Consider the following 26,441-nt stretch of genomic DNA (forward strand, 5'->3'; position numbering starts at 1 on the left):
CCCTGCATTGGGAATGTGGAGTCTTAACCACTGGACCACCAGATATATATATACTTTTAAAGCACGACTACAATAGGAATGGCGTGAAGCAGGGGAACAAGCACTGAGGTCTAGGCCCTGTTCTGCCTTGGTAACTAAGTGTGCAACCTTGGGCAAGACGGTTATGCTTTCTAGACTTGTTTCCGTATCTGTTTGAAGGAAGAACGAGAAGAACTCTTAGGTTTCTTTCAGCTGTGATATTTTATGATTCCCACACTGCTCTGTCACTCAAATCTTCTCACTTCCCTCCATCTTGGTGTGCCCTTGCCGTTCTAGTTCCAGTCATCATTTTACTTGAATGACTCCAAGGGCCTGCTGACCTCTCTTCCTCTCGTCTTGACTCCCCACCATTCATCTATACCTTGTGCTCACCCTACAGAATGTTGAGGACCCAAACACAGTTGTACATGATTGTCACATTCAAATTCAGAGAGATAATATACAGGTAGAGTTGTGTTATTTGCTGGCTATAGAAGACAGTGTGAACCTCACAGGAAGGATTGGTTTAAGTTTGAAAAAGACAATACAAGCTAGTGCTTTAAGTTTAGCTCTTAAAAGTCTTCACTGCAAAAAAGGCAGGTCTCAGGCTTCCCTGGTGGCGCAGTGGTTGGGAGTCCGCCTGCCAATGCAGGGGACACGGGTTCATACCCCGGTCCGGGAGGATCCCACATGCCGCGGAGCGGCTGGACCCGTGAACCACGGCCGCTGAGCCTGCGCGTCCGGAGCCTGTGCTCCGCAGCGGGAAAGGCCACAACAGTGAGAGGCCCGCGTACCGCAAAAAAAAAAAAAAAAGGCAGGTCTCTAGGCAAGATAGGTCCACTCCTTTCCTAGATTTGGTTTTATGCCTTCTGGAAAAAGGAGGGTGAAAGCTAGGAAATTAATTGAATGAAAATAGACATTGTTTCCATTAGAGGAGACAGGCTATGCAGAACATAGCATCCCTCAAGGTAAAGTGTGATAGCTCCATCACTCATTTTGGATACAAAACTCCAGGGAATAATGACAGGGGTCCGACTTCATGCCCACTGAAGATGAACTGACCTCACAAAAACTTTTCCATCTCTAATTTCTGTGTCTACCTCTTACCAAGATGGTCCCTGTCTCACCTTCCACACATGGGTGAGATGATGTAATAGCTAATTCGGCCAAGGATTGAGGAGCAAAAATAAAACACAGTTCAGTTATTGTTCAAACAGCAATGTTTAGTTGTACAACACATAAAGTCTAGCAACATTTACACAACCAGTTTGAGTGTCTGTTTGCTTACTTTCAATTGGGAAAATTAATCATAATGTCACCAAAAGGTTGGCTGGGACTGGTAATATTTTAGAAATGGGTCGTTCTTGCATCCCCTAGGCTTGTGCCTCTTGCTCCATCAGGACTTCGTTGTAGATGAATGGCCCACAAGTCACCAGCCTTTGAGCAAGTTGTGTGCAGGTGGAAATGGTGGGGCAGTGGGCAAGGGGTATTCCATAAAGACATAGTGTGTGGGGCGGTGGCAGCCGACATTCGCAAACATTCATGCATCTGATGCGGGGCTGTACCCTCCACTGGGGATTTTCCACTAGCCTACAGTGACCAACTGTGGCCAGGCTGATTCATTACTCACGTTAATGGAGTGGGGGAGGGGGTGGGGTGGAGTAGTCAGGGTGGGTGGGAAGAGATTCCCTCTTATTGCTAAGTGGACAGAAGGGTGCTTTTTTCCTCCTAGAGTTCACATCCTGTGACTTTCTGGAGTTTTGTGTGTGCATTTAGTTCTTATTTAAAGTTTGAGGATAAGGAAGTCAACTCCAGGAATGTCTCAGGAAAACCGCGCTCCCTAAGTGGCTGCATTATGGGGCAGGGAGGGTGTGTGACTGCCCTCCGGGCCAGCCACAAGCAGTGATTTTTTTAAAAAAGTCATCCTAGCCCTTGCTCCCCCAGATCTGTAGTGACCCATCCTTATAAATAAGCTTTGAGCAATGAAGGAGGCACCCTCGTCCCACCTTGGGGCTCACACAGCTGACGTCAACAAACCCGACAAGCAGAAAAGTTGCTTTCTTGACCCTTTAAGGAAGCCAAGAGTAGCTCATGCAGATGAATGGACAGGGAACAATGCCGTTTCCCTTGGAGATGGTTACAAGTAGCCGGTATGGGTTTGCAAGGGCAGAAGGAGCTCTTGGTGAGCTCTTTCACCCTACAGATGGGCTAGGACCAGCTGACACAGATGATGGAGGAGGGCAGTGCTGGCGAGAACTCCATTCCACTGGGAGGAGAGGGGTGGTTTGGATGAATGGAAGAAGCAACTGTCCTAAAGGGGCAGCCGGCCCCTCCCACCGGCTGAGGGCTGAGAGGGGCCGTGGTGTTGGCTGGACATACACAGCACTAAAAAGGGCGTGGCCCTGCAGCAATAACAGCTGAGAGGAATGGAGGGAGGAGCGGCGCTTGAAATGGCCTTCATTCTGCAGTGGGGCAGGGGGTGGCTGGCACAGGTGGAAGGACAATGCCCAGGAGGCCTTCTCCCTGCGGGGGGGTTGAGAACGGTTGAGGGTGTGGAGACCAGCAGCTGGCAGCAGACATATAAAACAGCTTCTCCAGGGAGGCTGAGATCATGATTTAGGGGCGCCAAGCATCAGTCTCCTACTCAGCCTCTCCAATGCCCCCCCTCACCCCTAGACCTTCCCCGCTAGGCCGAGGTGTCTAGTCCCACGTCTCCATATAAGCCAGGGATCCCTCTTCTGTTGAAATGTAGCAACCTCTGGGCTCTGACCCTGCCGCTCTTCTATCCTGCCTCGAATAACTTTGTGGGTGAGGGAAGATGTGGGTTGGATTGGTAAGGTGCTTCCAGGAAAGACTGTGACCATGAGTTTTGGGCCACTGGCAACAGATCACCTGCCTCTTTCTCCTGGTCCACTGAATCTTGGTCTTAAGTCTATGTGTTCTCCTAGCACCTGAGTGATAAGGGACTATAAACGCTGGGATCTGCAGGGACCAGTAAAACACCTAGGGTTAGACCAGGAGATGGAACAGGAGGTTGTAAGAGGTTACTGTAAACTGTATCACTTGTTTTCCCTTGCCTAAGGCTAAACTGTTTCCCCAGCCCCAAATTTCAGCCACCTTACAGACTAAAAGAGAAAGAGTAACTTGTTTGTAAAACAACAGGGGAAATATATGCATTAATAAATACAGGGCTGAAGGGAAAGGCAAGAAAAGGCTACATGTATGATTGTGGGTATCACTGGGAATGTCTACAGGGGTCAGGAAGAGGAACTGGGGAAAAGCAGAGAAAGACAAAAATGTAATTAGCTTCAACATGAAAGAGACAGTGAGACAGAGAGAGAATAGAAGAGAAGTAAAGGGCGGGGGGGTCAAGTATACACAAGAAGAAGTGAGAAACAGAAGCCAGCTTTAAGGAGGAAGAATCCTGATGGAGAGAAGGGAGGTGTGGTTTAAAATTGCCAAACTACCAAGAAAGACAAATACTGTATATTGTTCTTGATACTTTAGACTCAGTTCTTCTAGAACTTAATGCCTAAAACAGGTTGTCTCACTTGACCAGCACATGTGCTTCTTTAACCAGTGGGCACCGCATAACTCGCTGTGTCTCCTCCTTTGCTGGGCTGCCCACAAGCTCGGGGCCATTTTCAGCGCTCGACCGCAGAAACTTTCTTTCCCATGCCTCTCTATAAATCCAATTTCTCTTGAAATCTCAGTTTGTACTGTCCCGTGATTTAAGCGATGATTTTATTTTAAGTGGCCTAAAGTCGTTTTGGGAAGTAGACTGGGCATAAATCCTAAATATAGAAATGAAGCTAAAGTGGATTAGGGTAAAAAGAAGTGAAAAGTCAGAGGGGGTAGAATGAAGGAAGGAGGGAAAGAGGGGAAAAGAGAGAAAGTGGAAGCCGAGGGGAGCGAGGCAAGGGGAGTGCGGAAAGCAGCAGTCTTTGGTGGTGACAGGTAGTAGCTTTCGGACAGTGAATGCAACACGGACCAAAGGGTGGAGCTCTCTCCTCCACTTCTAGGTACTACTTCTTTCTGCAGGAACCCAGCTCTGGGCTACTTCTCTGCTCTCCCCTGACCTTTCTTTTCTCAAATAGTCCTAGCCTTACCCCAGACCAACCCGGACTTACAGGGAGGGTTAAGTCATCAACTCCCCATCCCCTCCCAGGTCTAGCTCCACAGACTGTCCTTGGAGAATCTCTGCAGTCCCTGTTTGCAGGTGGGTTTCAGAGGTAAGAAAGCATTACCTGTGGCTCACCTGCTCCCATCATTTTTAAATGAAACCTCCCCCAGACCACTTGAGTGAGGCACACGGCTTTGTTCTGGGACACAAGGAAAGGAGACAGATAATGGACAGCCATGGAGGAACCAAACTTACAAGGGACTTTCCAGGGAGGGCAGTAAAAATACCTCACCCCTGCACAGGCGCACACACATACACACACACAATCTCACACACACACTCTCTCTTTCACACACACACACACACACACACACACACTCTGTAGACAAGATGCTCCACAATTACCAGATAGGCCTGTGGGACAGGAGAGAAAGGAAGAAGGTGGTTGGTGGTGGTTTGGGGATGTGTGTGCATGGAGAAGTGGGTATGTGTGATGATACAGAGAAAGGGTCGTCATGGGTTACTGTCGTGGCTTCCCTCTGTGTCCACGCTCACCGGGGGGAGGCCTCCATTGTCATTGAGCCGCTTGGCCCTGTAGGTCTCATAGTGGATGTTGTGTGTCACTTCCTTGAGGTCCTGGAGGTGGGTCCTGAAGGACACAGGGTGAGAAGAGAGAGGGATGTGATTAGCGGCGGGAGGAGAAAGAGGGGACCCACGTCTGAGGTCCACACATCGCGTCCATGGCCTGGACCCACTCCAGAGAGCCAATGATACCTCTTGAGCCCCTTTTCCTTTGAGACGCGAGCTGGGACTGGAGCAGAAAGCTCTGTCAGAGAGACCTGGGGACTGAGGAAGTCGATCTGAACAGACAGCCTCCAGACCCCAAATAATTAAACCTGCCATCTGACGGGAGGGGTGCATCTTACCTGATGACAAAGTCTCGAAGCAGGGCAAACTCACAGTGGTTGAGGTTTTCCACTGTGAACAGCAACAAGAACAAAAAAAAAAAAAAAACAGGTGGTCATTTCACTAATGCTGCAACACCAGCAGGTGAATTTCTGTTCAGGTCACGGAGGCATTTAGGAGGGAGCCACGGGTCAGGCTATGGTCACCCTTTCAGAGGTGTGCTCATCTTGGCACTTCAGTGCATTGGATTTTACTCATTGAACAAGTATTCATTAAGTAGCTACAGGGGCACAATATTACTCTAGACTCTGTGGAATAACCACTATTATATTTCCCATTATATAGAAAAGGAAACTAATACACAGGGAGTCTAAGAAACCTGTCAAAGGCCTAAGACACAATTCCTATCTTTAAGGAGCTTATAATCTGATCGGAAGACAGTAACACACATAGAAAATAACGGCGCCATCTTAAAAAGGTCATGATGGCTTGATAAATTTAATTCAACATAGACTGAGTGCCTACGATTTGCAAATCACTTGCCAAAGACTGTGGAAGAAGAAGAGGGTTAAGCCACAAACCCTCTTGTCTCACAATCTAATGGGTAGGACAGATATTCTCATAATTCAAGGCAGATGATGAGAAAAAGCTATTTTTTAAAAAATCCCCACAAAGGGTCATAGAAAAATGAGAGACAACACGATATAATGGGATGAACTTGGTTTTGGAATCAAAATATCTGGGTCTAAAATCCAAGGTTCACCACTAACAAGTCATGTCATCTTGGACAGGACACTTAACCCGTCTGAGACTCAAGTGCCTCAGCACGGATGTTCTGAGAACAGCCACGCCTACCCTGCTCCCCTCCGAGGGGTATCATAATGAATGTGATCAACTGAAGTGATTCTCTGAGAACTTTCAGAATCATTGTGACCTTCTCAAGGTCACACCGTTCCTAATAAAATGAAAATGGCAACATCTGAACAACCCTTCAGGAGTTTTTCAGATCATGCCTCCTTTCATGTGAAAACCTTTCTCTGGTTATTCCGATCCTTATAATCTCTCCATGTTCTGAACTCCTTTGACCCTCGAGCTAGTGCCTCCCGGTCAGGTGCTAAATCCATCTTTTATTGCTTCCTGCCTCTGAGCCTCATCTTCCCAATTAGACTGTAAGCCCCTTACGGCAGGGTCTGGCTGACATTCATTTTATATCTTACATCCTAGGACTGTGCCTTGACCTATAAGATGCTTAATAAATAAGCAAAATTGACCAGCGGCCAGTTCTTCAAGAAGATGCACTGAATTACCTTCAATGATCCCCCAGGGAGTTTTTCTGCCGAGGACCCGCTTGCCATTCACTTGGTACTCCTTGTCACTTCCCACCACAGCGAAAGGCATGCTCTCCTGCTGACAAACCAGACACACGTGCATGTCATCCTCCTACCATCTGGGCCTCCAAGGGCAGGATGGAGTACACTCCCGGGCCTCTAGCCTTGAACTGCACATTTCTGAAGCTCATTCAGTGATCCCATTGATGGCAAGGGCAAGGCTCTTGTCTCTTAAAAAGAGCACTGGACTGGGAGTCCGAAGGCCTGGGTCCAACCCCGATTGCTCCCCTGCCTAGTGGGTTAACCTCAGTAAGTCAGCTTCCCTACAACTGGAGAATGCTTCACGCTCTTCAGTGCTTTATCAGGTTTGGTTTGATTTGCAACAACCCTGTGAGATAGCCAGGAAAGACAGGCCTCTTAAACGACACCTACACGACTGACTGCCAAAGTAACTGAAGCTTTACACTGTCTCCCCCACTGGCAGAGGCCCACACCCGCTGAGCTTCCAGAGCTCAAAGGCTGCTTTCTGATGTGCGTAGGCCCCTCTGCTCCACCAGGTATCTGTTCCCAAATCTTTTTGCCTGGTGTGTACTTGTTGTTGCAATTGGATAAATTAACTATTATATAAGCTGAAGACATATCAGTGTGGAGAGTTGTTTCTCTGAAAATTAAGTTGAATGTTTCAGAAAGATTTGAAAAAGGTGAGCTGCTTTTGCATTCAGAGCGGACTTACCTTCAAAGAAGAGGGCTTGTCTCTCTATGAAAAGAATGTTTAATGAATGTATTAAAACACTTAAGATTTATATTAAAACATTTATTTTAAAACGTTTAAGATAAATATGTTTCATTTTTAAAATAATTTCTTCACTTCAATTGATTTTTTCAATTAACTGACCAACTGCCTGTCTCAACTACATCAGGTAAGGGGCTTCTACCAGGTTACCACACTTGATGAAGAAGGAGACTCAAGACCAAAGCAAATGAGTGATTTGTCCCAGGTTACAGTGGTTAATCGAAAAGCTCAGACTAGAACTCAGGATTCTGATGTAGAATCACGGAATAGTAGAAGTTTAGAATTGAGACGGATCTTAGAAATCACATAGGTCAGTGGTTTCCAAGCCAGGTTTCATGAAACCTTAAGATTCCCAGGAGAGGGACTTCCCTGGTAGCTCAGTGGTTAAGAATCCGACTGCCAATGCAGGGGACACAGGTTTGATCACTGGTCCGGGAGGATCCCACATGCCGCAGAGCAACTAAGCCCGTGTGCCACTAGAGCCCGCGCACCACAATACTGAAGCCCGCGCGCCTAGAGCCCGTGCTCTGCAACAAGAGAAGCCACCACAATGAGAAGCCCACGCACCGCAACAAAGAGTAGCCCCCGCTCGCCACAACTAGAGAAAGCCCACGTGCAGCAACGAAGACCCAACGCAGCCAGAAAAAAAAAAAAATTCCCAGGAAATACCCCAGGGGCTGCTCAGAAGGTAGGGCTGTGCCTGTGTCGCTTAGCCAAAGCAGCTCTGTTTTTGTGTTTTACATATTGGAGTCTGTCTGACATTTAATTTTTTTAAGGGTCCTTCTAGGGAAAGAAAGAAAAAAAGAGCCTATAAGCCTCTGAATTTTATAGAAGGGGAAACTGACAAGCAGAGCTCTGATAGAGTATAGATACTTTGGACCCCAGGCTGAAGCTTTTCCTGCCTGTGCCCTTCCATCACCCCATACCTTGGTTTCACTTGACCCTGTGGGGGAACGAGAGGCTTTCGTGTGGTCTGGGGATGGACGGAGCACTGGCTTCCTGGGTGCAGGGTTCACAGTCCTGGCCAGCGCCCCAAGTCCTCAACCTCTCCCCTGACACTTCTTGTCTGGGTCGGGCAAGGTCGGGCAGGGAGTATGGAAAGGGAAAAGCAGGTTGCAAAGCAGAAGTGGTCCATGATCCACATCCCAGGGGGACTAAGGCGGGCATCCGTGTGATGAACAGTCCCAGGCACCTACCCGGATTTTGTCATTCTCTGTCTTGTCCTCCAAATCCTCATCAAATTCCTTCTGGGGGTAGAATTCAATGCCATTTACTTCAAGCTCCTTTCGAACCTAGAGGTGGGGAGGAGAAGCATGGTAAGGGGAGAGAGGGCTATGTGTGTGTGTGCATGCGTGTGCAAGTGTGTGCATGCTGAAGTCAGAGGGATAAATGCAGTCTTTGATAATCCAGTTATCTCTGAACTCTGAGGCCCTGGGCAGCAGGAGGATCCTGAACATATGGGAGCCCCACCCCTACAATTACCATAGCCCACCCAGCCTGCAATGAGGAAGAGTCTGGGGGTCTAGCTTGTTCACCTTAGGGTCAGATTAGGATTCAGACAAGCAGTACAGCTGGGAACAGATTCTACATGGGCAGTGCTCATGCCATACTTGTTATATTCCTGTTTGCAGGGAAGAGAGGTGCATCGCCCCCACCCCCAGCCTCTCTGCTGATCCTCTTTCAAAGCTCGGCTTAAGTCTCCTCCTCCAGGAAGCCACCCAGCATCTTTTCAGTAACCTACTTGATTGTAAGTTTCTTAAAGGCAGCAACTGTCTTTATACTTCTTCTGCGTCTCCCCAACCCCATCGCCTGTGTGTCCGACACAGGATAGAGCTTATGGAAAAGAATAAGGACTAGCAGGCAGTTGGTTGATTAGTCCTTCAAGCAGCCTGACAGTGAGGAGTGGTCTCTCATGCTCATGGTGATTTGTGTGTTCAGAGGTCTTTGCAGGTAAGTTTGGAGGGCAGCAAGGAGGCTGGAGCTTCTCTTCACTGTTGGTCCCCAGATACCACCAGCCCAGCCTCTTTGATGGTTGAGTAGGGGCTGGGTGGGAAGTGGGATAGAGGGTGGATATAATAATGAAGGATAGGAGAGGGCTTGGACCAGAAGAGGGGAAGGCAAGGATGGGGACAGGAAAAGGAGGAGGGGGCCTTCTCACCCTTTGCTTGAATTCAGACTTCTCTTCCAGGGTCATGGTGTCAGCCTTAGCAATGACAGGGATGATGTTCACAACTTTGCTGAGGTGTTTCATGAACTCCAGATCGAGAGGTCGCAAGCTGGGGCCCAGAGAAGGTGGGGTGTCAGAGCCACCGTGCCCTCCCCCACTCAGCCACTGCCACCATTCCAGGGGCACCCTTGCGACAGGAGGACTGGGCTGGGAACTGGCTGAGGCCAAGAGGCTGCTCCCTTTCCTATCCGACACACATCCACCATCTCAATGTGCAGAAGAGACCCCGACTCTCCACCCACACATGGTCCATCACCACCTCTTTCTCTTCCTCGGTTCCCATGCAAATCCTGCCTTCTTTAAGCCCCACTCAAACCACGCCTTCATGACATCTTTTCTGACCTAAGATTTCTTTCTCCTGGGAACAGCTGTGGACTGCTGTCCCTACCCAAACGTCCTTGTGTCACGGTTACATGTGTGTGTCTATTCTGCCTACAAGACAGCACTTTTTGACAGGCCTCCTCCCAGCCCCCAGTTAGTCCTGCAGGGCTCCATCTGGGGGCCTGACCCCTCCCCCATCTGCGGGGCCAGCTTCCTCTGGACTCTGGGGCCCCAATCTGGCTCTAGTTTGCAGTCAAGGGGACTCATTCAGTCAGGCCATCTGCTGGCTTGCTCTGACCTTGGGTCCAGGTTCTAGGGAGGGATAATGCAAACTTTTTGTTGAGTTCCTGAGCTCCTCCATTGAAAACCTGCTGAACATCTGATTCCTCCAACACTGGGGGCCTGCCTTGCTTGTGCCATCTTCTCAAGAACTGAACTAAGCTGGGCTTAGTGATAAATCACGAGACACCCGCCCTCTGCTCGCCTACTTGGATTGCTCCGTTCTCTCCTGGTACTCCCTAGCATGTAGCCCCGCCTGATACTCAACAACCAGACTTCCCAGCATGCCCTGCTTATTGCCAGTCTTCATCTCTAGACACCTGGCTCCTCATACTGGGCTGGCCGCCCTCCAAATGCCTACGGCTGGGTACCTCCCCCCGCAAACACCAGCCCCAATCCAGTAGCCCAGCCCCTCCCCATTTCACCCTTCTTACTGCCCCCAACCCCAGGCTTGGGCACAGCAGGTATCTCTTAAACAAATGAGGAGCATCTGGGGCACATAAGCCAACTTCTGTGTGCCGGCACAGTCATGCTACAGTGCCAGAACACCAATGGGCGGCGTAGGGGCTGACGGTCAGCTTCACTCTCCTGGCAAGAAACTCTGGGGAATCACCGGACTGTGACTACACTGGGGCCCATCTGGCCCTCCCCAGCTGAGTCCAGGTAACGGTTACCCACTACAGGTTGGGCACAGATGATGCAAACTAAAGCCAGGCCCAGCAATGGGCGTGGGACTGGTACATACGAGTGTCCCGTCGGGGAGATGAAGTAGAGGCAGCAGTGGACACGAGTGTCAGGGATGCGTTTCTTCCTGGCTATGTTCACCTCCTCCTTCAGGAATTTCTCATATTGTTCATTGATGTATTTCTCAATGGGCTCCCAGCTGGAGGGTGGGAAGAAAGCAGATGGATGTCCCAGAAGGACAGGACCTGGGAGCTCACCTTAGACATGGTCAGGTAGTAGTCCCCTCACATCCATCTCGTTCCCTACCTCCCCTGGTGGGTCTAGGTTACCTGCTGACTATTATCCCTCGGCCTCCCATGGATGGCTTTCCCTGTGATCAAGGGCAGAGCCCCCCTGGGGACCTAGCTCTCTGACTGGGCTAAGGGACCCTGCAGAACCCCATCCCACTCCCGACAGCAGTGCACACTTTCCCCACATCCATTACTTATTAGCTGGGCAGCTCTGGGGAAATCTCTGCCCCTCTCTGAAGCTGTTTTCTCATAAGTAAAAAAGAGGGTAACAATAGGTACCTGGAGAGATTCATAGAAGAATCAGAAAGGACAGGCATAGTACTTAACAGAGCAATGGCACGTAGAAAGTACACAGTCATAGCAACCATTCATTGATAACAATGAATAATAACCCTTCTCTGTCCAGAAGCGTGTGTATAGCCAGAAAAGAAGGCAACCAGCCACTTCTCTAAGATCAGTACAGCCAGTTCCTAGGTGTGCTGCTGAGCGGTCCTGTCTGTCTGGGGCAGACCCCAGCTCCCTCACGGAGGCACAACTGTCACCATCCCTGTCTGGGAGGAAACTTCTGCCTGGAACCTTCTGTAAAGTGGGGAATGTCACTTGCCATCTGGTTCTACAAGGATTAAGTCATTAGTCAGTGCAGTCGCTGACCTACAATATACCCTGAAGGGAATTCAGGACAAGTAACAGGATAAGGCTTCTCTGCACTTTGGGAAAACAGGGAAAACAGGCCCTTAGATAGTTCTATTTCAGAAAAAAAAAAAATTTTATGGACCCAAATCCTCGCACCTTCCCCTACTCAGAAAAACACTAAAATCTTAACTGAGATATCTGATCCTCGTGACGAGCCTTTTGCTGAGCTGTTTGCTTGACTCTCCATATCCCCCAGCCAGAAATCACACATATATTGCCTCTCGCCCACCTCTTCAGAGCAGGTCCTCAGAACCATCTGAGAGTCTGTCTCCCGGGCTACAGTCCTCAGTGAGACAGTGAATGAAACCCAACTCACAGCTCTTACGTTGTGCTTTTTTTTCACAGTCGACCCTTCCGTCTATGCCTGGGCAGTGTATTTCACCCCTTCTTGGCTGGACGCTGACTGCAGCTTTGCTCTGTGGATTCCCAGAGGCAAAGGTTCTCCATGGAAACTCCCCTTCCTCCTGTTTTCCACCCATCCTCTCTTTGTCCAGGGCTACAACATCTGGCTCTCAGGCCGAGCTCCCTGCCACAGCCTTCAGGTCAGCCTGGATTTGCACCCCAGTTCCCCTTGCTCTGCCTCTCCTGCCTATTATGACAGATCCACTCCCATCTCCAGGCAATCCCTTGGCTGACATTCCCTCTACACTGTCCCCCTCCATCCCCATGCCTGGGCCCCATGTGGACCTCTTCCCTGCCTCCTGACAAAGCCCCTCCCCTCTTTCAGCAAGGCTTCCCGCTTAACCCCTCAGCAGGGAGGGCGCAGACGGCTCTCAGTGTGAATGAATCTGCGCCACATTCAGTATCTGCCTTGCAGAGTCTTTAGGGTGGAAATCTCACAGGCAGACATACCAGTTTTCATTGTTGATCTGGTCTCCAAAGCCTGGCGTGTCGATGACAGTCAGCTTCATTTTGACACCGCCTTCCTCTATCACTGAGGAGTGAACAGAAAAGGCACCAGGATGCCGCAGAGCAACTAAGCCCGTGCGCCACAGCTACTGAGCCCACATGCCACAACTATTGAAGCCCGCGTGCTTAGTGCCCGTGCTCTGCAACAAGAGAGGCCACTGCAAGAAGCCTGCGCACCGCAACGAAGAGTAGCCCCCGCTCGTCGCAACTAGAGAAAGCCCGCGCGCAGCAACAAAGACCCAACGCAGCCAAAAATAAATAAAAAAATAAATAAATTTCTTAAAAAAAGGCACCAGGGAGGTCACTCCTCCAGCTGACACCAGGTGCCCCTACCAGCCTGGGCTGGGCTCCTTCCTTCTGCAGGACTGATTATTGGAAAAGTCGAGTTCAGGGTCTTCAACACCTTTGTCCATGCTGTTCCCTGCTCCTGAAATGCCCTCCTTACCCCTTCTGCCTGTCTAAATCCACCCAGCCGTTGTCATCCAGCTCAAATCCTACTTCATTCCTTTCTAATTCCCTCACCCCCTTTCCTGGACTTCCAGTCTAAGGAGTTGGCTCCCGTGTGTTTAGGGCTTAATTCTATTCTGTCTTGAGGTTGCCTTTCATCTGTCTCATTCCCCAAGAAGCCCCATCCTTTCCCTTTTCTGGCAGAGCCTCCTCTGAACAATGCCCATCGGGGTCCCTGCCTGGTCCTCACCATGCCCGATAGCTTTGATCTCCACTGTCTTGGGAATCTTCTCTTCCCGGTTCCAGCTGGAGGCCTTGCGGCTCACTTGGGATTTGAAGAGGGTGTTGACTAGTGTTGACTTGCCCAGTCCACTCTGACCTGCAGCAAGACAGGAGGAGGATGAGAAGGCAGGGAGACCCCATGCCCACCCGCCGAGCCTAGTATCTCTCCCCTGAGCTTACAGAATTCTAGAGCTGTGATCCAGGCCCTTGACTGACGGCTCACTGGGGAGGCAAGGGGCTGAGCAGGGAGAGCAGGTGGGTGGGAACGGTTTCCTACTTACTGGTGAAGGACCTGGGGGAATGTTAGTTGGATTCCACATTCTCTCCTTCTGGAGCCCCAGGACCACTGGGAAAGGAACAACCTCTGCATTTGTCTCATGTAGCAGTTTTCGGTTTGGTTTTGTTTTTGCTTGACCTAAGTTTTTAATATTTAATCATACTAAAAGTAAAGACAGAATTACTTTGCATACTGACACTGCAGTTCTGCAGAAGGTTTCATTCCAAGGGAGAGCTCCACACTAAAAAATATTTGAAAACCACTGGTCTGAGCAGTGTTTCTCAAACATGCACCAGAATCACACCGGCAAGGCTGGCAACTAATGAGTGGCACTTGGCATCACCTGCATGCTTGTAGGAAATGAGGTACCCCAGGCCCCACCCCAGCCCTATGAATCAGAGTCTGCATTTTAACAGGACTTCAGATGAACCAAATGGGCAATAAAGTAGGAGGTGTGCTGGTCTAGAGCATTCCTGTCATATATTAGGAAATGGGCCCGGCATGGGGCTGGAGCCTAAGGTTCTAGACTCAACTGTGCTTCTTCCCTGAAGCCTTGGACGAGCCATGTTTGCTCTTTTGGGCCTTAGTTTCTCTTTACTGATAGGACAGTGGGGAGGGAGGGAACTGGATAAGACCAGGGATAGCAAAAAAGGTCCATTTCTCAATCCAACTGATCAACTGGCAGTAGCCACGTGCCTAATATGTTTAAAAGGCTACCTCTGGGCTCGGTACTGACTGCGCGCAGTGACTGACCCGTGACAAATGCCACAGGCACTGCCGGGGAGTGAAGCCGCCCACCTTGCTAGAACTGGCGGTAGAGTGGTGAACAAGACATCATCCTCACCCTCAAGGAGCCATTTGGTGTGAGGGAGACAAAACATAAGCGGACAATGCCAAAGGGAACCTAATCCAGTCTCTCTGGGATCAAGGAGGACTTCTACGAAGAAGCAATAACTAAGCTAAAACCTAAGAATGACTTCAAATGACCCATGAGAAGCTGGGAGGGTAGGTTCTAGAGAGAGCGAACAGCATACACAAAGGCTAAGAGGTAGGAAAGAGCATGTTAGGTCCAGGAGAACTGTTCCCTGTAAGTGAGGAATCGAATGCTACATGGGAAGTGGTAAGAGATCAGTGGAGAGGTAGTACTAGGCCAGGCTAGGAATTTAAACCCGTAAACTTAAGAAAGATTTTAAGTAGGATGTGTGACTTGAGTTTTGCAGGTTGGAAAAATTATTCAGTCACTGGTGGACAATGGATTGAAGGAGACAGGAGACAGAGAACCGGGAGAAAAAGAAGTTCGCACCAGAAAGTAAATCAACTTCTGGCACCGAGCACAATGTTTAGTTTAGCCGATGTTTTTTACAGCAAGACTTTCCAGATGATTTACATTGTGGCCTAGCTCCTTATGTTTAAGCAGCCCTGAGTCAGGTGGCCCTGGTAATCCAGGGGAGAGATCCATTCGGCCTAGGGTGGTAGCAGTGGAGATGGAGAGAGGTGGACAGACTTGAGAGATATTTACCAGGTAAAATTGACCGTATTTGATGACTGACTGGATTGGGGGATAAAGGAGGAGGAAAGAAGGATGACGCCCAGATACCAGTTTCAGCAACAGAGGGAGTACCTCACTGAGGTCAGGCAAAGGCCCCCCTCTGCTCTTACATTCTGTGACCCAGTGACCCTACTTAGTGACCAGTGTCCTGGAAATTCTCTCTAAGCTTGAAAGCACACAAAAGATCAGAAAGAAGACCACCTTTCATCCGATCCTCCCCCAGCTCCTGAAGTTAGGGGAGGACACTGGTGATGTCCTTCATTGCCACACACATGAAGGCAACTTGAGCACAGCCAGGTGGTGATGGGGCCACAGTGACCACCCACCCACAGCTCCCACCCTTGGATCAGCCAGCCTGTGGGGAGAAAGGGCTCAGGCCTTTGTGATCTGCACAGTGAGATCTTTCCTCTGAGAAAGAGCTCATTCTAGAGAAGCCAGGACTGAGGCCGTCCTCGAGAAAGAATCGGGATCCTGGGTGCTGCCCGCCACCAGGGCCTCCCGGGAACCCACGGCCTCCATACCAACGACCATGATGTTGAAGTCGAAACCAGTCTTCATGGTCTTCTTACGCATCTGCTCGATGATGGTGTCGATGCCAATGTAGCCCAGCAGGTTGGGGTTGATGCTGACGGGCTTCATGGGCACTGCCGGCTTAGGCCTGGGCTCAGGCACCAGCTCTGACATGGCTGCGTCCGTCCTGGTCTCCGGGAGCCCTGAAAAGCCAAGGTGGGAGGGGTGGGCTAGAGGAGAGCAGAGGTCACGTGGAAGGCACAGTATTATTCTCTGGATACAGAATCATACAGGGTTGGGCCTGGAAGGGACCTTACATGTCATCCAGTACAGGTCTCTCCTCTCACAGATGAGGAGACTGACACCTGGCGGGGAGGGGCTTGCCAAGAACACAGCAAGTCAGATGCAAAATCTGGACCAGTACCCAGACCCTCCAGTTGCTGGGGCACTTTCATATGCACCTCGCTGCTCCTAAGAACCACATCTGTGTCTCTAACCCAGGGGTTTCTCCACCTTGGCACTATTGACATTTCAGGCCAGATAATTATTGCAGGGAGCTGTCCTGTGCATTGTATGATGTTTAGTGACATCCCTGGCCTCTACTAGATGCAGGTAGTAGCCCCCCCAGTTTAATGACCAAAAATATTTCCAGACAGTGACAAATGTCTCCTGGGGACAACAGTGCCCCAGCTGAGAACCACTGATCTGAGAGATGTCTGGGGTTATTTTGACCTGAGTTCCTGCCTCCCCCAGAAAAAGGGCAAAGACCTTTTAGGATACTGGACCTAACATCTGTTGACTGCCTGTCACTGATCCAGTTGCTTGTCTTTTTTGGAAGCACATGGGGAGACTTCCCTGGTGGTCCAGTGGCTAAGACTCTGTGCTCCCACTGCAGGGGGCCCAGGTTCGATCCCTGGTCAGGAAACTAGATCCCACACGCCACAACTAAGTGTTCACATGCCGCAACTAAAGATCCCACACACCGCAACTAAGACCTGGCCGCCAATATATAAATAAATATTTAAAAAAAAAAAAAAAGAGGAAGCACATATAGGGCTACCCCATCTCTGCAGAGTGAGCATCACTCCTGTCTCCCAGCCTCCGTGTCCCCTCTGTTCCACAAGCACTGCTGCAAAGTAAGGAGGTCTGTGCCCTGAGGTGTCCCCAGACACCCTCCAAGCCTTAGTTTTGAGTCTGAGGGGGAATAAGTCTCCCTTTTGACTGTTGGGGAGAGGATGAGACCCAAGTAGGGGCCATCACTGACCTAAGATGACATGACACAACGTGTTCTTGGGATGGTGGGTAGCAAAAGAAAGGGGAGGCTGAAATCACAGCCCTTCCCCAGTGGAGAAAGGCAAACATCCCTCTGGGTCTGGCAGATTATGCGTATATTCACATACAAGAGAAATCTGTGTGTTTCCTCATCAGGCCACTGTCCACCAGGGTGGGTTTCAGGATACAGCAACTCCATTTCCCTCCCCGTAAAACGGGGGTGTGTGGTGATGTGGAAAGAGCCTGGCTCTGCTGTTAGCCAGCTTTGTGGACTTGGGCAAACCACCCCCCTTCCCCCGCGCCTGCTTCCTCCTCTGTACTCTGTAAACCAGTTAGGATCGTGAGTAAGGCTGTAGTGAGCACTGCACACGGGGTATATGCCTAGAAGCGCCTGCACAGCGCCTCACTGTTCCAGACCCTGTTGCTCCTGTCCCTTTCAAGTTCACAGCCTGTCAGGAGGGGAAATGAAGTGGTGCATGTGAAAGCACTCGTTAGAGGGAGGTGCCCCAGATACTAATTACACAGCACAGTTACTGGACTCCACGCTCTCCAAAGGCCCTCTTCCAGCTCTGCCATTCTAGAATCCTATGGTTCACGGTTACCACCCTGCAGAGTCTCAGGCTCACAGAGAGAACTGATGGAGTAGCAGATGGGAAAGAGGGTGAGGGGACAGGAGTACCTCCCTCCCCCACCCCCAAACCCAGCCAGGAGTCTGTTCTTGTACCCCTACCACCTGGTCCTTCCACTGGTCCTGGCAAGACTCTCTCTCTCTCTCTCTCAATTGGAAACCATTCTTTCCTTGTCACTCCCAGGCACGGCCAAATCTGACAAAGTCTCAGGACCTCCCCAGGGCCTGGCGTGGCTCCCTCCTGCTTCCCAGGAAGCCGTTGCCAGCCAGGCGGCCCCAGAAGGCAGCAAGAGTGGCTCAGCCCTGCAGCAGCTGACTCTCAGCAGCCTGGCCTCCACATCCACTCTGCACATGGCTCCCGGACCCAACTCAGCACACCTGCACTGGGGGCCAATGCCCCATTTTCCCTGCCCAGCTGCTCACACGGCTGGCCCCATTCATCTCCCTCATGCCTCTACAGCCAGCCCATTTGGTCTCCACAACCTGTGTTGTGAGATAGATCCATCGGTGTGTATGTGTGTGTCGGGCAGGCAGGGTCTTACCTCATTTTACAGACCTGGAAAGTGAGTCTAGTATTTATTTATGGGAGTTTTTGTAAGTATTTTTATAAAGTGTGTGTCCTCACCATGGCCTGCTCAGCCCTGGTCTGTCAACTTCAGCATCTTCAAAGATCATTCCTAAAAAGACAGACCCTGGTTACAAGAAGGGGGCGGCCTACCAGATTCCCAGGCAACTTCTAGGGGCTACAGCAGGCCTGCTGCAGGTCCAGAACGGGAGCAGATCTCACCATTCTTCTATCAAGCACCTATGAGCACCCATAGAGCTCCTGCTGGCAAGCTGCCCCTCCCAACCGCATGGCAATTACAACCACCCATCAGCCACAATTACTGCAAACCTGTGGTGGGTCACTGTGTCACAGCCTTTGCTGGAAGATCCTTCGCCCACTCCAGCCCCTGGCTAACTCGTCCTCTTTTTTCACCATTCAGCCCAAGGGCTACCCCTCAGGAAACCTTCTGCTTTCCCATCTCATGTGGATGCCTCTCTTCTGTGCTGCCTCAGCCCCCGACTAACTTCCTAGTCATCACATTCATTCACTCACTCACTCCATCCCATCCCTCCCATCCAGGCCTTCCCACAGGCTGTCAAATGGGAGCCTACTCCAGTCAAACTTTAGACTAAATGCCAAGGACACTTTTGGACCCCAGACAAGGTCCTTGCCCCCAAGGGCCCACTGTTTGGTGAGGGTGCCTGACAAGCGCATAAAGCCCTCCAGGGCACAGGACAAATGCAGCTCTGGAGCTGAATTCTGTAGCTCCATCCTCTGCCCTTACAGCTCCCCTGGTCCCGCCATGCCAACTCCAGATGGCCCATACTTGACTCCCAGCTGGATAACCCCTGTGAGCCTCAGTGTTCTCCTCAGGAAAATAGGTACAGTACCTACCTTGCTGGGTTGCTATGAAGCTTATACAAAAGCATGGACATAAATGACCTGGCACTGAACATATGCCGGTTCCCACCCTTCTTCAGGGCAGGAGCCACGTCTTATTGATTTCTGTGCCCCAATGAACCTAGTGTAACAAGACACTCAGCAGTGAATGAATGAATGAATGCAAGCCTCACCGCAAGGCAGATGTTACTTCAGAGCCATCACTTTTCTCTTCCCTCAGATGCTGCTCCCTTGGCAGAACAGCTGACCTCCACCCAGCAAATGGCTCTTGCGTGGGCCACAGTCACGGAGGTAGACTCTGTTATGAGACTTTCTCCTTCCCCTGCAACAGGGATTGGAGGGGGGCTCCCCAAGGGTGGGCAAGAGCTCAGGATGGGGTCACGGCAGGATGTAGCTCAAATATGCCATCCTGCCTAAGTGGTTCTTGGGGCTCCTCCTAAGCTCCCAGTCTCTCAGGGCCCCTGGAGAGGAGGGGATCTGTCTGCAGCACCCCCTGCCAGGAGTCACCTGCCCATCAGTGCTCCAGGAAGAGACATTGTCCAGCCCACTCAGCTCTAGCTTAGTCCCCACAGAAACAGCACCTCCCCCCATCCCCATGCCAAGCAAGGACCCTGGTGCTTTCTTTTACAGGCAAATGAATGGCTTTGTCTTTGTCTGGCCCAGGGACCCCACCCCTCTGTTGGGAAGGTGGCAGCAGGGGGAGGGGACCTTTCCAGAATAGCACCTTCCTCCCTGGCCTAGTGGGGATCCAGGGGGTGGGGAGGCTCTTCCATGGGGAGCTGCAGGTCTTCCTCAGCCCCCAGCCGCCTTCAAAACAGCGCCCCCACCCGCAGAGGCAATTCCAGTCCACCCCAGCTCCAGCCCCCGGCTCTCAGAAAAGGAATCACAAAAGGTATCTTAATACTTTCCCATTCACAGAAGCAAAGGGCCCTGGGATACCCCTGCCTCCATCCCAGTCCTCTGGAGGCCAACGAGTTCCCTTGGAGACCACCAGCTGGTGCCCGTCTCAGTGTGCGCCTATGTGTGGGGGAAGGGGTCTACGTGTCAGCGCACAGGTCTCTTGTCTGGCTGTAGGTGGTCCTGATACCTGTGCGTGGTGTGCATGTGTGTGCACTTCTTGGAGTGCTCCAGTGTGGAGCTTTCTGTGCGCATCTGGGTGCCTCCTCGCTTCTTCGGGGCTCTCTGTATCTCTCCGCGTTTCCATATGTGCATTTCTCCGGGCTTGTACATCTTGGGATGTGTGCCACCGTGTGTGCGTGTGTCCGTGCGTATGTCACCGCGCATGGGTTCCTCAGCGCATCAACCCTCCCCGGGTAGCATCTCCAGCCGGGCTTTGGGGGCCGCAGCCTCCTCTCGGCGCGCGCCGGTGGCGCCGCCGGCCTTCCTACCTTTGGACATGAATCCTCCTTTGTCTCCGTTCCTCCGGGAAGATGCTCAGGGCGCGGGGCTGCAAGGCTGAGCTGGACGCGGGCTCCTCCTGGGCCGAGCAGACCCTGCAGCCGGGCCTCGCCCCTCTGCGTTCTCCGCCCACCCGCCCGGCCAGCGGCCCGGCAGCGCCGTCCCCGCGCCCCGCGCTGCCGCGCCAGCCCGGGACTTCGACTCGGCTGGCTCGGCGCAGCGCTGCCCCTGCCCGCTTGCACCGATGCCGCCGCCGCGCCGCCGCCGCCGCCGCCGCCGCTGCCACCCGCACCACGTGACCCGCCCGCCCCGCCGAGGGCCCCTCCCCTCCCCCTCCCTCGGCGTCCTCGTCCGCACCGGCTCCCCTCCCGCCCGCACACTGGAGCGGGCACCCAGGGCCGGTTGCGGGCCGCCGGGGAGGCGCGCGGGGGCGCTGTGCCTGCAGGCTCGAGGTTCCGGGCGGGGCATGGTTCCCGCATCCCAGTCCCGGTCCCTCCCCCTCGATCCTGCTCCCGGCCTGTTACCCTCTAGGCCGGGGCGAGGCGGAGAGCGCAGGGGACCTGTGGGAGCTGCGGGAGGCGGTGCGCGCGCGAGAGTCACGCGGTGGCTGGGATGCTGGGCTGGTTCAACGCGGTTCTGCCCAGACGCGGGTGCCTGTAGAACCCTGACTGATTCAGGAGCCCGGGTTCCAGGCCTGGCTCTGGGATGATGAGCCCTGTGACCTTGAGCTAGTCAGGAACTTTCCTGAGCCTCAATTTACCCTTCAGAAAAATCATCCTTGCATTCAGTCAACTTGACTGGACAGCATATTGCCAGGCCTTGAGGGGACAGGAATGAGGGTCACCATTTCTGTCCCCAAAGAGCTCTGGGTCTGGTGGGTCAAGACAGAAAGCTGGCCTGTCCTAACGGAGGGGGTGGGGTATGCACAGGGTACTGTGAGTGCGGGGTGGTGGGCACCCACCGGGTACTGTGGGTGCAGGTGTGAGGGCCCTTGGTGAGGGCCAAGATGGAAAGGCAAATATAGGTGCGAGGGAAGAAGGGAAAGCAGTCTATGGAGAGACCCAGAGGCGAGAGCTGCATGGTGCTGGGGACAACAGAGCTCCCGGGTGCACCAAAGCAGGGAAAAGTCCAGACAGGGATATAGAGTTAAGAGGCTGGAGAAGTCCAAAGCCTTGGAAGCCAGGCTAAGGAGCTGGACTTGTCAAAGAAGGTAACAGCAGGTCACCAACAGCTGTTAAGCAGGAAGTGCTGCCATGAAATATACGAGTCCCTGTGGCAGCTGTGTGGAGGGGCAGGGGGTGGCCTCACGGGGACAGAGGGACGGAGAGCAGGGGACAGACAGCCAAGGACTGAGGAGGTGGATCAACAGAGTTGGAATTAGACTGGATGGGATGAAGGAGAGAGAAAGATGAGGAAGACGAGGATACCCAGGTTTCTGGTGTGGTGCCTGCAGCTGAGGGAGTGAGATCAGGGAGGGCAGAAGTCAGGAAGAACGGGGCTGCCTCTAGACATGCCCGGGAGTTGTCTGGGTAGAGGGGTCTGGCAGGCCACTGGGTGTCTACACCTGCATTTTGAGAGAGAGGGCTGGGCTGAAGATGGAGGGAGAGCTGAGGTCCCATAGGGAGGAGGGAAGACCAGAGCCTGGGTGGGCTCCCCCAGGCCAAGTGTGCAGAGGGCAATGAGAAGGGGGCTGACAACCCCCAACGCCAATTAAGCCACTGGACTGGATGCTTTCCAAGCATCTGCCAGACCCAGAATCTCTGAGCCTTTGAAATGTTGGGAATGAGACTGCCCAAAGTAGAATTCCAAGATCTGGGTTCCCATTAGCTTACTGCCATCAACCAGCTGTGTGACTTTAGGCGTGTCACAGCCTCTCTAAGACCAAATGAACTTCTAGCCCTTGTGTTGACCTGTTTTTTCTTCTATGTAGGACTTCCAACCTACAAGTCCCCAACTCACCTTTCAGGACTAAAGGGCTGGGGGTAAGGGACCGAGAAAAAATTCCAGGTGAGGCACCTTTTAAGCAACAACCATCTTCCTGAAAGGCCGACTGGGGATGATTTAGAAGGTCTTGGGTGAGATCACTATTCACATCTAGAGGAGCCTGGCAGTGTCGACTGTTAGATAAATCACCACTTACTGAAGTGCTGGTCTATATTTTCGTGTAGGTGGTTTGCTTTTCAAGCTGGACTCACCTATAGATCACCTAATTATTTCAGCTCTTCAGGGAACAAAGAAACAATCATGGAAGATGCTAAAGGACAGACTCAGCATAAGTGCTCTCCCACAAATTACCCCTGTAAACCCCCCTTCTGATGGCTTCCCTCAACCTGACCTCTGACTGGCAGAGTGGGACCCAGTTCAGGGTGCACCACCTGTGTTCTGCCACTCAACCCCATTCCCTTTTCTCCCAGCTCATTCAGCTCTGACTTTAAAGTCCCCCAGATCTATCCAAGCATAATCCAGCTCCAGGCTCATACACCTCAGCAGTCCAGCACATCCCCAGCCCAGCTCTTTGCATTTACCTTTGGTTTCTCTGGCCAGGTCCAGCATGGTGACCCAGTCTGTGGCAGCATCTGCCGTAGCATGGTCCAGGGCTGCATCTGTGCTTCTGTTTGGCATTGATGGGTAGGTGACAGTGTCTGATCTCATCAGCTTAATGACACTGTCCAGCGTGGTCTCACCAGTGACTGGGTCTGGGGTGACCGGCACAACTGAATGCATGGCTGTGCCCAGCCTGCTTGTATCCAACACAAGAGAATCCGTAGTCATGTCCAGCTTGGCTCTATTCACCCCGGCCAACACCAGGGCTGTGTCCAGCTTGCCTGGATCTGGTGCTGCCACTTCCCTGGCTGTACCCTCCGTGGTTGTATCCGGCTTGGCTGCGCCTGCTGTAGCTATGGCTCTGCCCAGCTTTTCTGGGTCTGGGGTCACCGCATCCGTGACCGCGCGTGGCTCGGTTGTGCCTGCTTTAGCCAAGTCCATGGCAGAGCCCAGTTTGCTATCCAGAGGAGGGAACTCAGTGCTTGTGTCCAGTCTAGATGTGTTTCGTGTAGCCAAGTGGACAGCCAAGCCAGGACTATTGGTGGCCATCGTGGATAAATGTCCGGATGTGCCTGGCCTCGTTGTATCCAGGGCAGCCAAATGCATGGCCGTCGCAGGCCCCGTGGCAGGGATGGCCCTTTGGAGATGCAGCCGGGGTCTCTGAATACCCCTGGGCCGGGGCTTGCCTCTTCCTGGAGAAGCTCTGGTGGGCACATGGGTGGTCATTGGGACAGGGTGCCTCTGACCCACCAAGCCTGGCCCTGCAGAACCTGGTGGACCCTGAGCTAACCGGGATTGGAAAGGCAGGGTCAGGCATGAGCTCACCAGGGGCTTCTCCACTGCAGGCACCCTGCTGGGCTTGGCCAGACCTGGGTGAACTGGGCCCTCGGAGTGGACCCTGTCCCCTGGCACTAGGGTCACAGGTGGTGAGTCAGGAGAAGGCAGCCTCCCTCCTCTGTGGGTGGCAGCCTCCCTGCCCGGGGTAGACACCTGTTCCCAGTGAGAAGGCAGGGGGCCCAAGCGCCATGCCTGGCTGTGCTGGCGGACTGTTAGGGAGATGGAGCTGAGCTTCCTGGGTGCCAGGCTCTTGCCAGTCTCCTGTGGGGGCACACTCCACGCCCTAGCTCCAAGGCCTGGTCGGCCGGAAGCCTGTGGGATGTGGCTCTGGGGGAAAGCATCCAGATGGATGGTCTTCTTGAGAACAGGGATGAGAGGCGACACCCCTCCAGGGAGCTTTGAGGGGCAGGCAGGGCGCCCCAGTAGGTGGCTGCGGGAGAAGGAGGTTCCAGCGCCTGGGGCTCCGTGAGGCTGCATCGCAAAGTCGTGGTCCATCCAGGTCTTTCGTCTTCCCCTGATTGACAGAGAAAAGGGGCCAAGCGGGGGTGAGGTGCTCAAGCCTGCAGGTGCTGGCCCTCCCCGTCCTGACTAGCAGCTAGCACTCCTCTGAAGGGCCCTTGTTTGGGAGACTGTCAAGTCCTCAGTGGAGTACACCTGTCCCTTCCTACAGCCCTCCTACAGCTCCCACCTGCTACATGCCTACACACCTCACACACATGGGCCCTCACACACACACACCTACCGAGATACCAGGTGAATGTGGAAGAATGTTCCAGCAATGGATGGAACCCAATGAGCAGGCTGCCCCGGCATGAGGAAACCTCTCCCTTTGCAGGCCTGAGTGTGGCCCCTCTCTGGCCAACTCCATGGAGGTCACATATACCTTTTCAGGAGCCCCAGTGGAGGGCAGTGGTTATTGGAAGCTTATCTGCTTCTTCCAGAAGGGGCCAGAGGACTCTGAGTTCCCACACACAGCAGCCAGAATAGGAGTTCAGGCATCCAGGTAGGAGACCAAGAGGTGACCAGTTTGGCTTGGGAAGAGGGTCTGCACCTGGGGCTCCTGCCCGGAACCAGGAAAGAGCCCTGGGCTGGCCTGCTGCTGGAGCTGAAATCGGAGCCAGAACTGGAGCTGAAGAGGGCCCTGGACGAGGTGAGGCTTGGGAAGTAGAGAATTAGTGAGCATTCACAGGGTACTTATCCAGTGAACAAGCCACAGTATCTGCCCTGGGGAGACCGGCCATCCCCAGGGGCACTGGACAGTGAAGCAGGCAGAGCAATGCTGGAGGTGAGCCTTGTGGGGGAAGCATTAGCTCAGCCTTTGGGGTTAAAGGAGGGAGGCTGGGCCTGGGGCTGGGGGAATTCACACAGAAGGCCCAAAGGTGAGGAAATGTGGCATCTTTCTGGAAATCCTCCCTGGGGCTCCCAGGCTGTATTGTGGGGGAGGGACGAGACAAGGCTGCAGGTGCGCTGGGGCCCAGGCCAGGCCACAGTGATGCTCAGGCCCTGGAAGATGACCTGGTCAGATCTGCAGGTGGCCACTCCAGAACTGTGTGACGGCAAGATCAGGGGGGAAGAGAAGTGGAGGCAAGGAGGGAGTTCCCTGTTGGCCTAGTGGTTAGAATACCAGGCTTTCACTGCCGTGGCCCCGGTTCAATCCCTGGTCCGGGAACTGAGATCTTGTAAGCCTCGCAGCAAGGAGAGCAGCGAGTTGAAACACTCTGTGAGCTGGGGGTGGGGCTGGAGAAGGCTGAATAGCACAGAGGAAGCAGCAGCAGGACTGCCAGGACATGGCGAGTCAGGGAGGGGGCGTCCAGGACTGGCTGGCTGGTGGTCTGCATGGATGAGCCATCCCCTGATGGGGGCTCCACAGCTCCCAGACGGCCAGCTGGTGCACACTCTGGGCTCCATATAACCCACCCTCTGGAGCAAAGTTGTTTCTGTTGCTTTCAGCACAGCAGGTGGGGACATGATACTGCTGAGGGGGGCTGGCCGCAGGGGCTTATGGGGGAGAGTGTGATTTTATGGCTAGGGCCCTAAAGTTTGGAGCAGGGGCAGGGAAGGCAGGACACTGGAGGGGTCTTCGTCATCTTTCACGGTGGCACCCCAGCCCCTCATCCCCATCCAGTCACATATTTGTACCCAAGGCTGTCCCTGCCTTATCACCTCCCCACTTGGCTTATCCCTGCAGCCCTGCTTTGGGGCCCTTACTCACAACCACACATACCTGGGTACATGCATGTTTACCCTGCACTTAACCACAAATATCTACCCTCAGTGTACACACACACACACACACACACACAGCTGGCCAGAGGACAGAATTTCTGAGATCTATTTGTTCTAACATCCCCAGATCCCTTCCCCTCACTGAGCATCCACCCACCATCAATCACTTGGTACTATCCTCCCCCCACCCACAAATACTCACCTACCTTGATCAGAGAACAAGAAAGGTCTAGTGTTCTTCAGTCTGGGAAGCTAACTCTAGTGCAGGGCCCTCACCTCCTCCGCGCCCAGATTCTGGCTGTGATGACCAGCTCACGGATCTCATCTTTCTGATCCCCTCAGTCTCCAGGCTGTAGTATCCAGGCCTACGGCCCAGCCTTCTCCTGACCTGTACCACCAGCTCCATCCACAGCTGGGCTGGGCTGTGGGGCAGGGAGGGGCCGGCTTCTCAGC

At 52.7% G+C, this 26,441-nt stretch overlaps 1 protein-coding gene across 2 annotated transcripts; it reads right to left on the minus strand.

Moving 5' to 3' along the window:
* Positions 1–1,220: 1,220 nt before the first annotated feature.
* On the minus strand, positions 1,221–24,257 carry SEPTIN3 (septin 3). 2 transcript variants are annotated; one of them, XM_032645577.1, is made up of 11 exons: positions 20,372–20,678; positions 15,648–15,839; positions 13,269–13,397; positions 12,515–12,596; positions 10,741–10,878; positions 9,327–9,444; positions 8,365–8,460; positions 6,355–6,454; positions 5,068–5,119; positions 4,697–4,790; positions 1,221–2,541 (listed from the first exon to the last, which is right to left on the minus strand). In XM_032645577.1, exons 1-11 carry the CDS (start codon positions 20,379–20,381, stop codon positions 2,476–2,478), a joined length of 1,077 nt encoding a protein of 358 aa, XP_032501468.1. In that variant the 5' UTR covers positions 20,382–20,678; the 3' UTR covers positions 1,221–2,475. The 2 variants fall into 2 exon arrangements, with proteins under 2 accessions (XP_032501468.1, XP_032501467.1); XM_032645576.1 differs by lacking the exon at positions 20,372–20,678 and adding an exon at positions 22,907–24,257 and having other exon boundaries at positions 1,294–2,541.
* Between the last annotated feature and the right edge of the window lie 2,184 nt (positions 24,258–26,441).

This window comes from Phocoena sinus, chromosome 10 (genome assembly GCF_008692025.1).
Source record: "Phocoena sinus isolate mPhoSin1 chromosome 10, mPhoSin1.pri, whole genome shotgun sequence".
Taxonomy (NCBI): Eukaryota; Metazoa; Chordata; class Mammalia; order Artiodactyla; family Phocoenidae; genus Phocoena; species Phocoena sinus.

What these genes read in the sequence shown, in the direction of transcription:
- SEPTIN3 (XM_032645576.1), bottom strand. Translation starts at nt 24,257, where the DNA reads ATGGACCACGACTTTGCGATGCAGCCTCACGGAGCCCCAGGCGCTGGA. An exon ending in CCTGGCCAGAGAAACCAAAG is followed by an intron (nt 15,840 to 22,906) that starts GTAAATGCAAAG and finishes TTGGCTTTTCAG; the next exon opens with GGCTCCCGGAGACCAGGACG. An exon ending in ATCTCCCCGACGGGACACTC is followed by an intron (nt 9,445 to 10,740) that starts GTATGTACCAGT and finishes TCTGGGCCCCAG; the next exon opens with CTTGCGACCTCTCGATCTGG.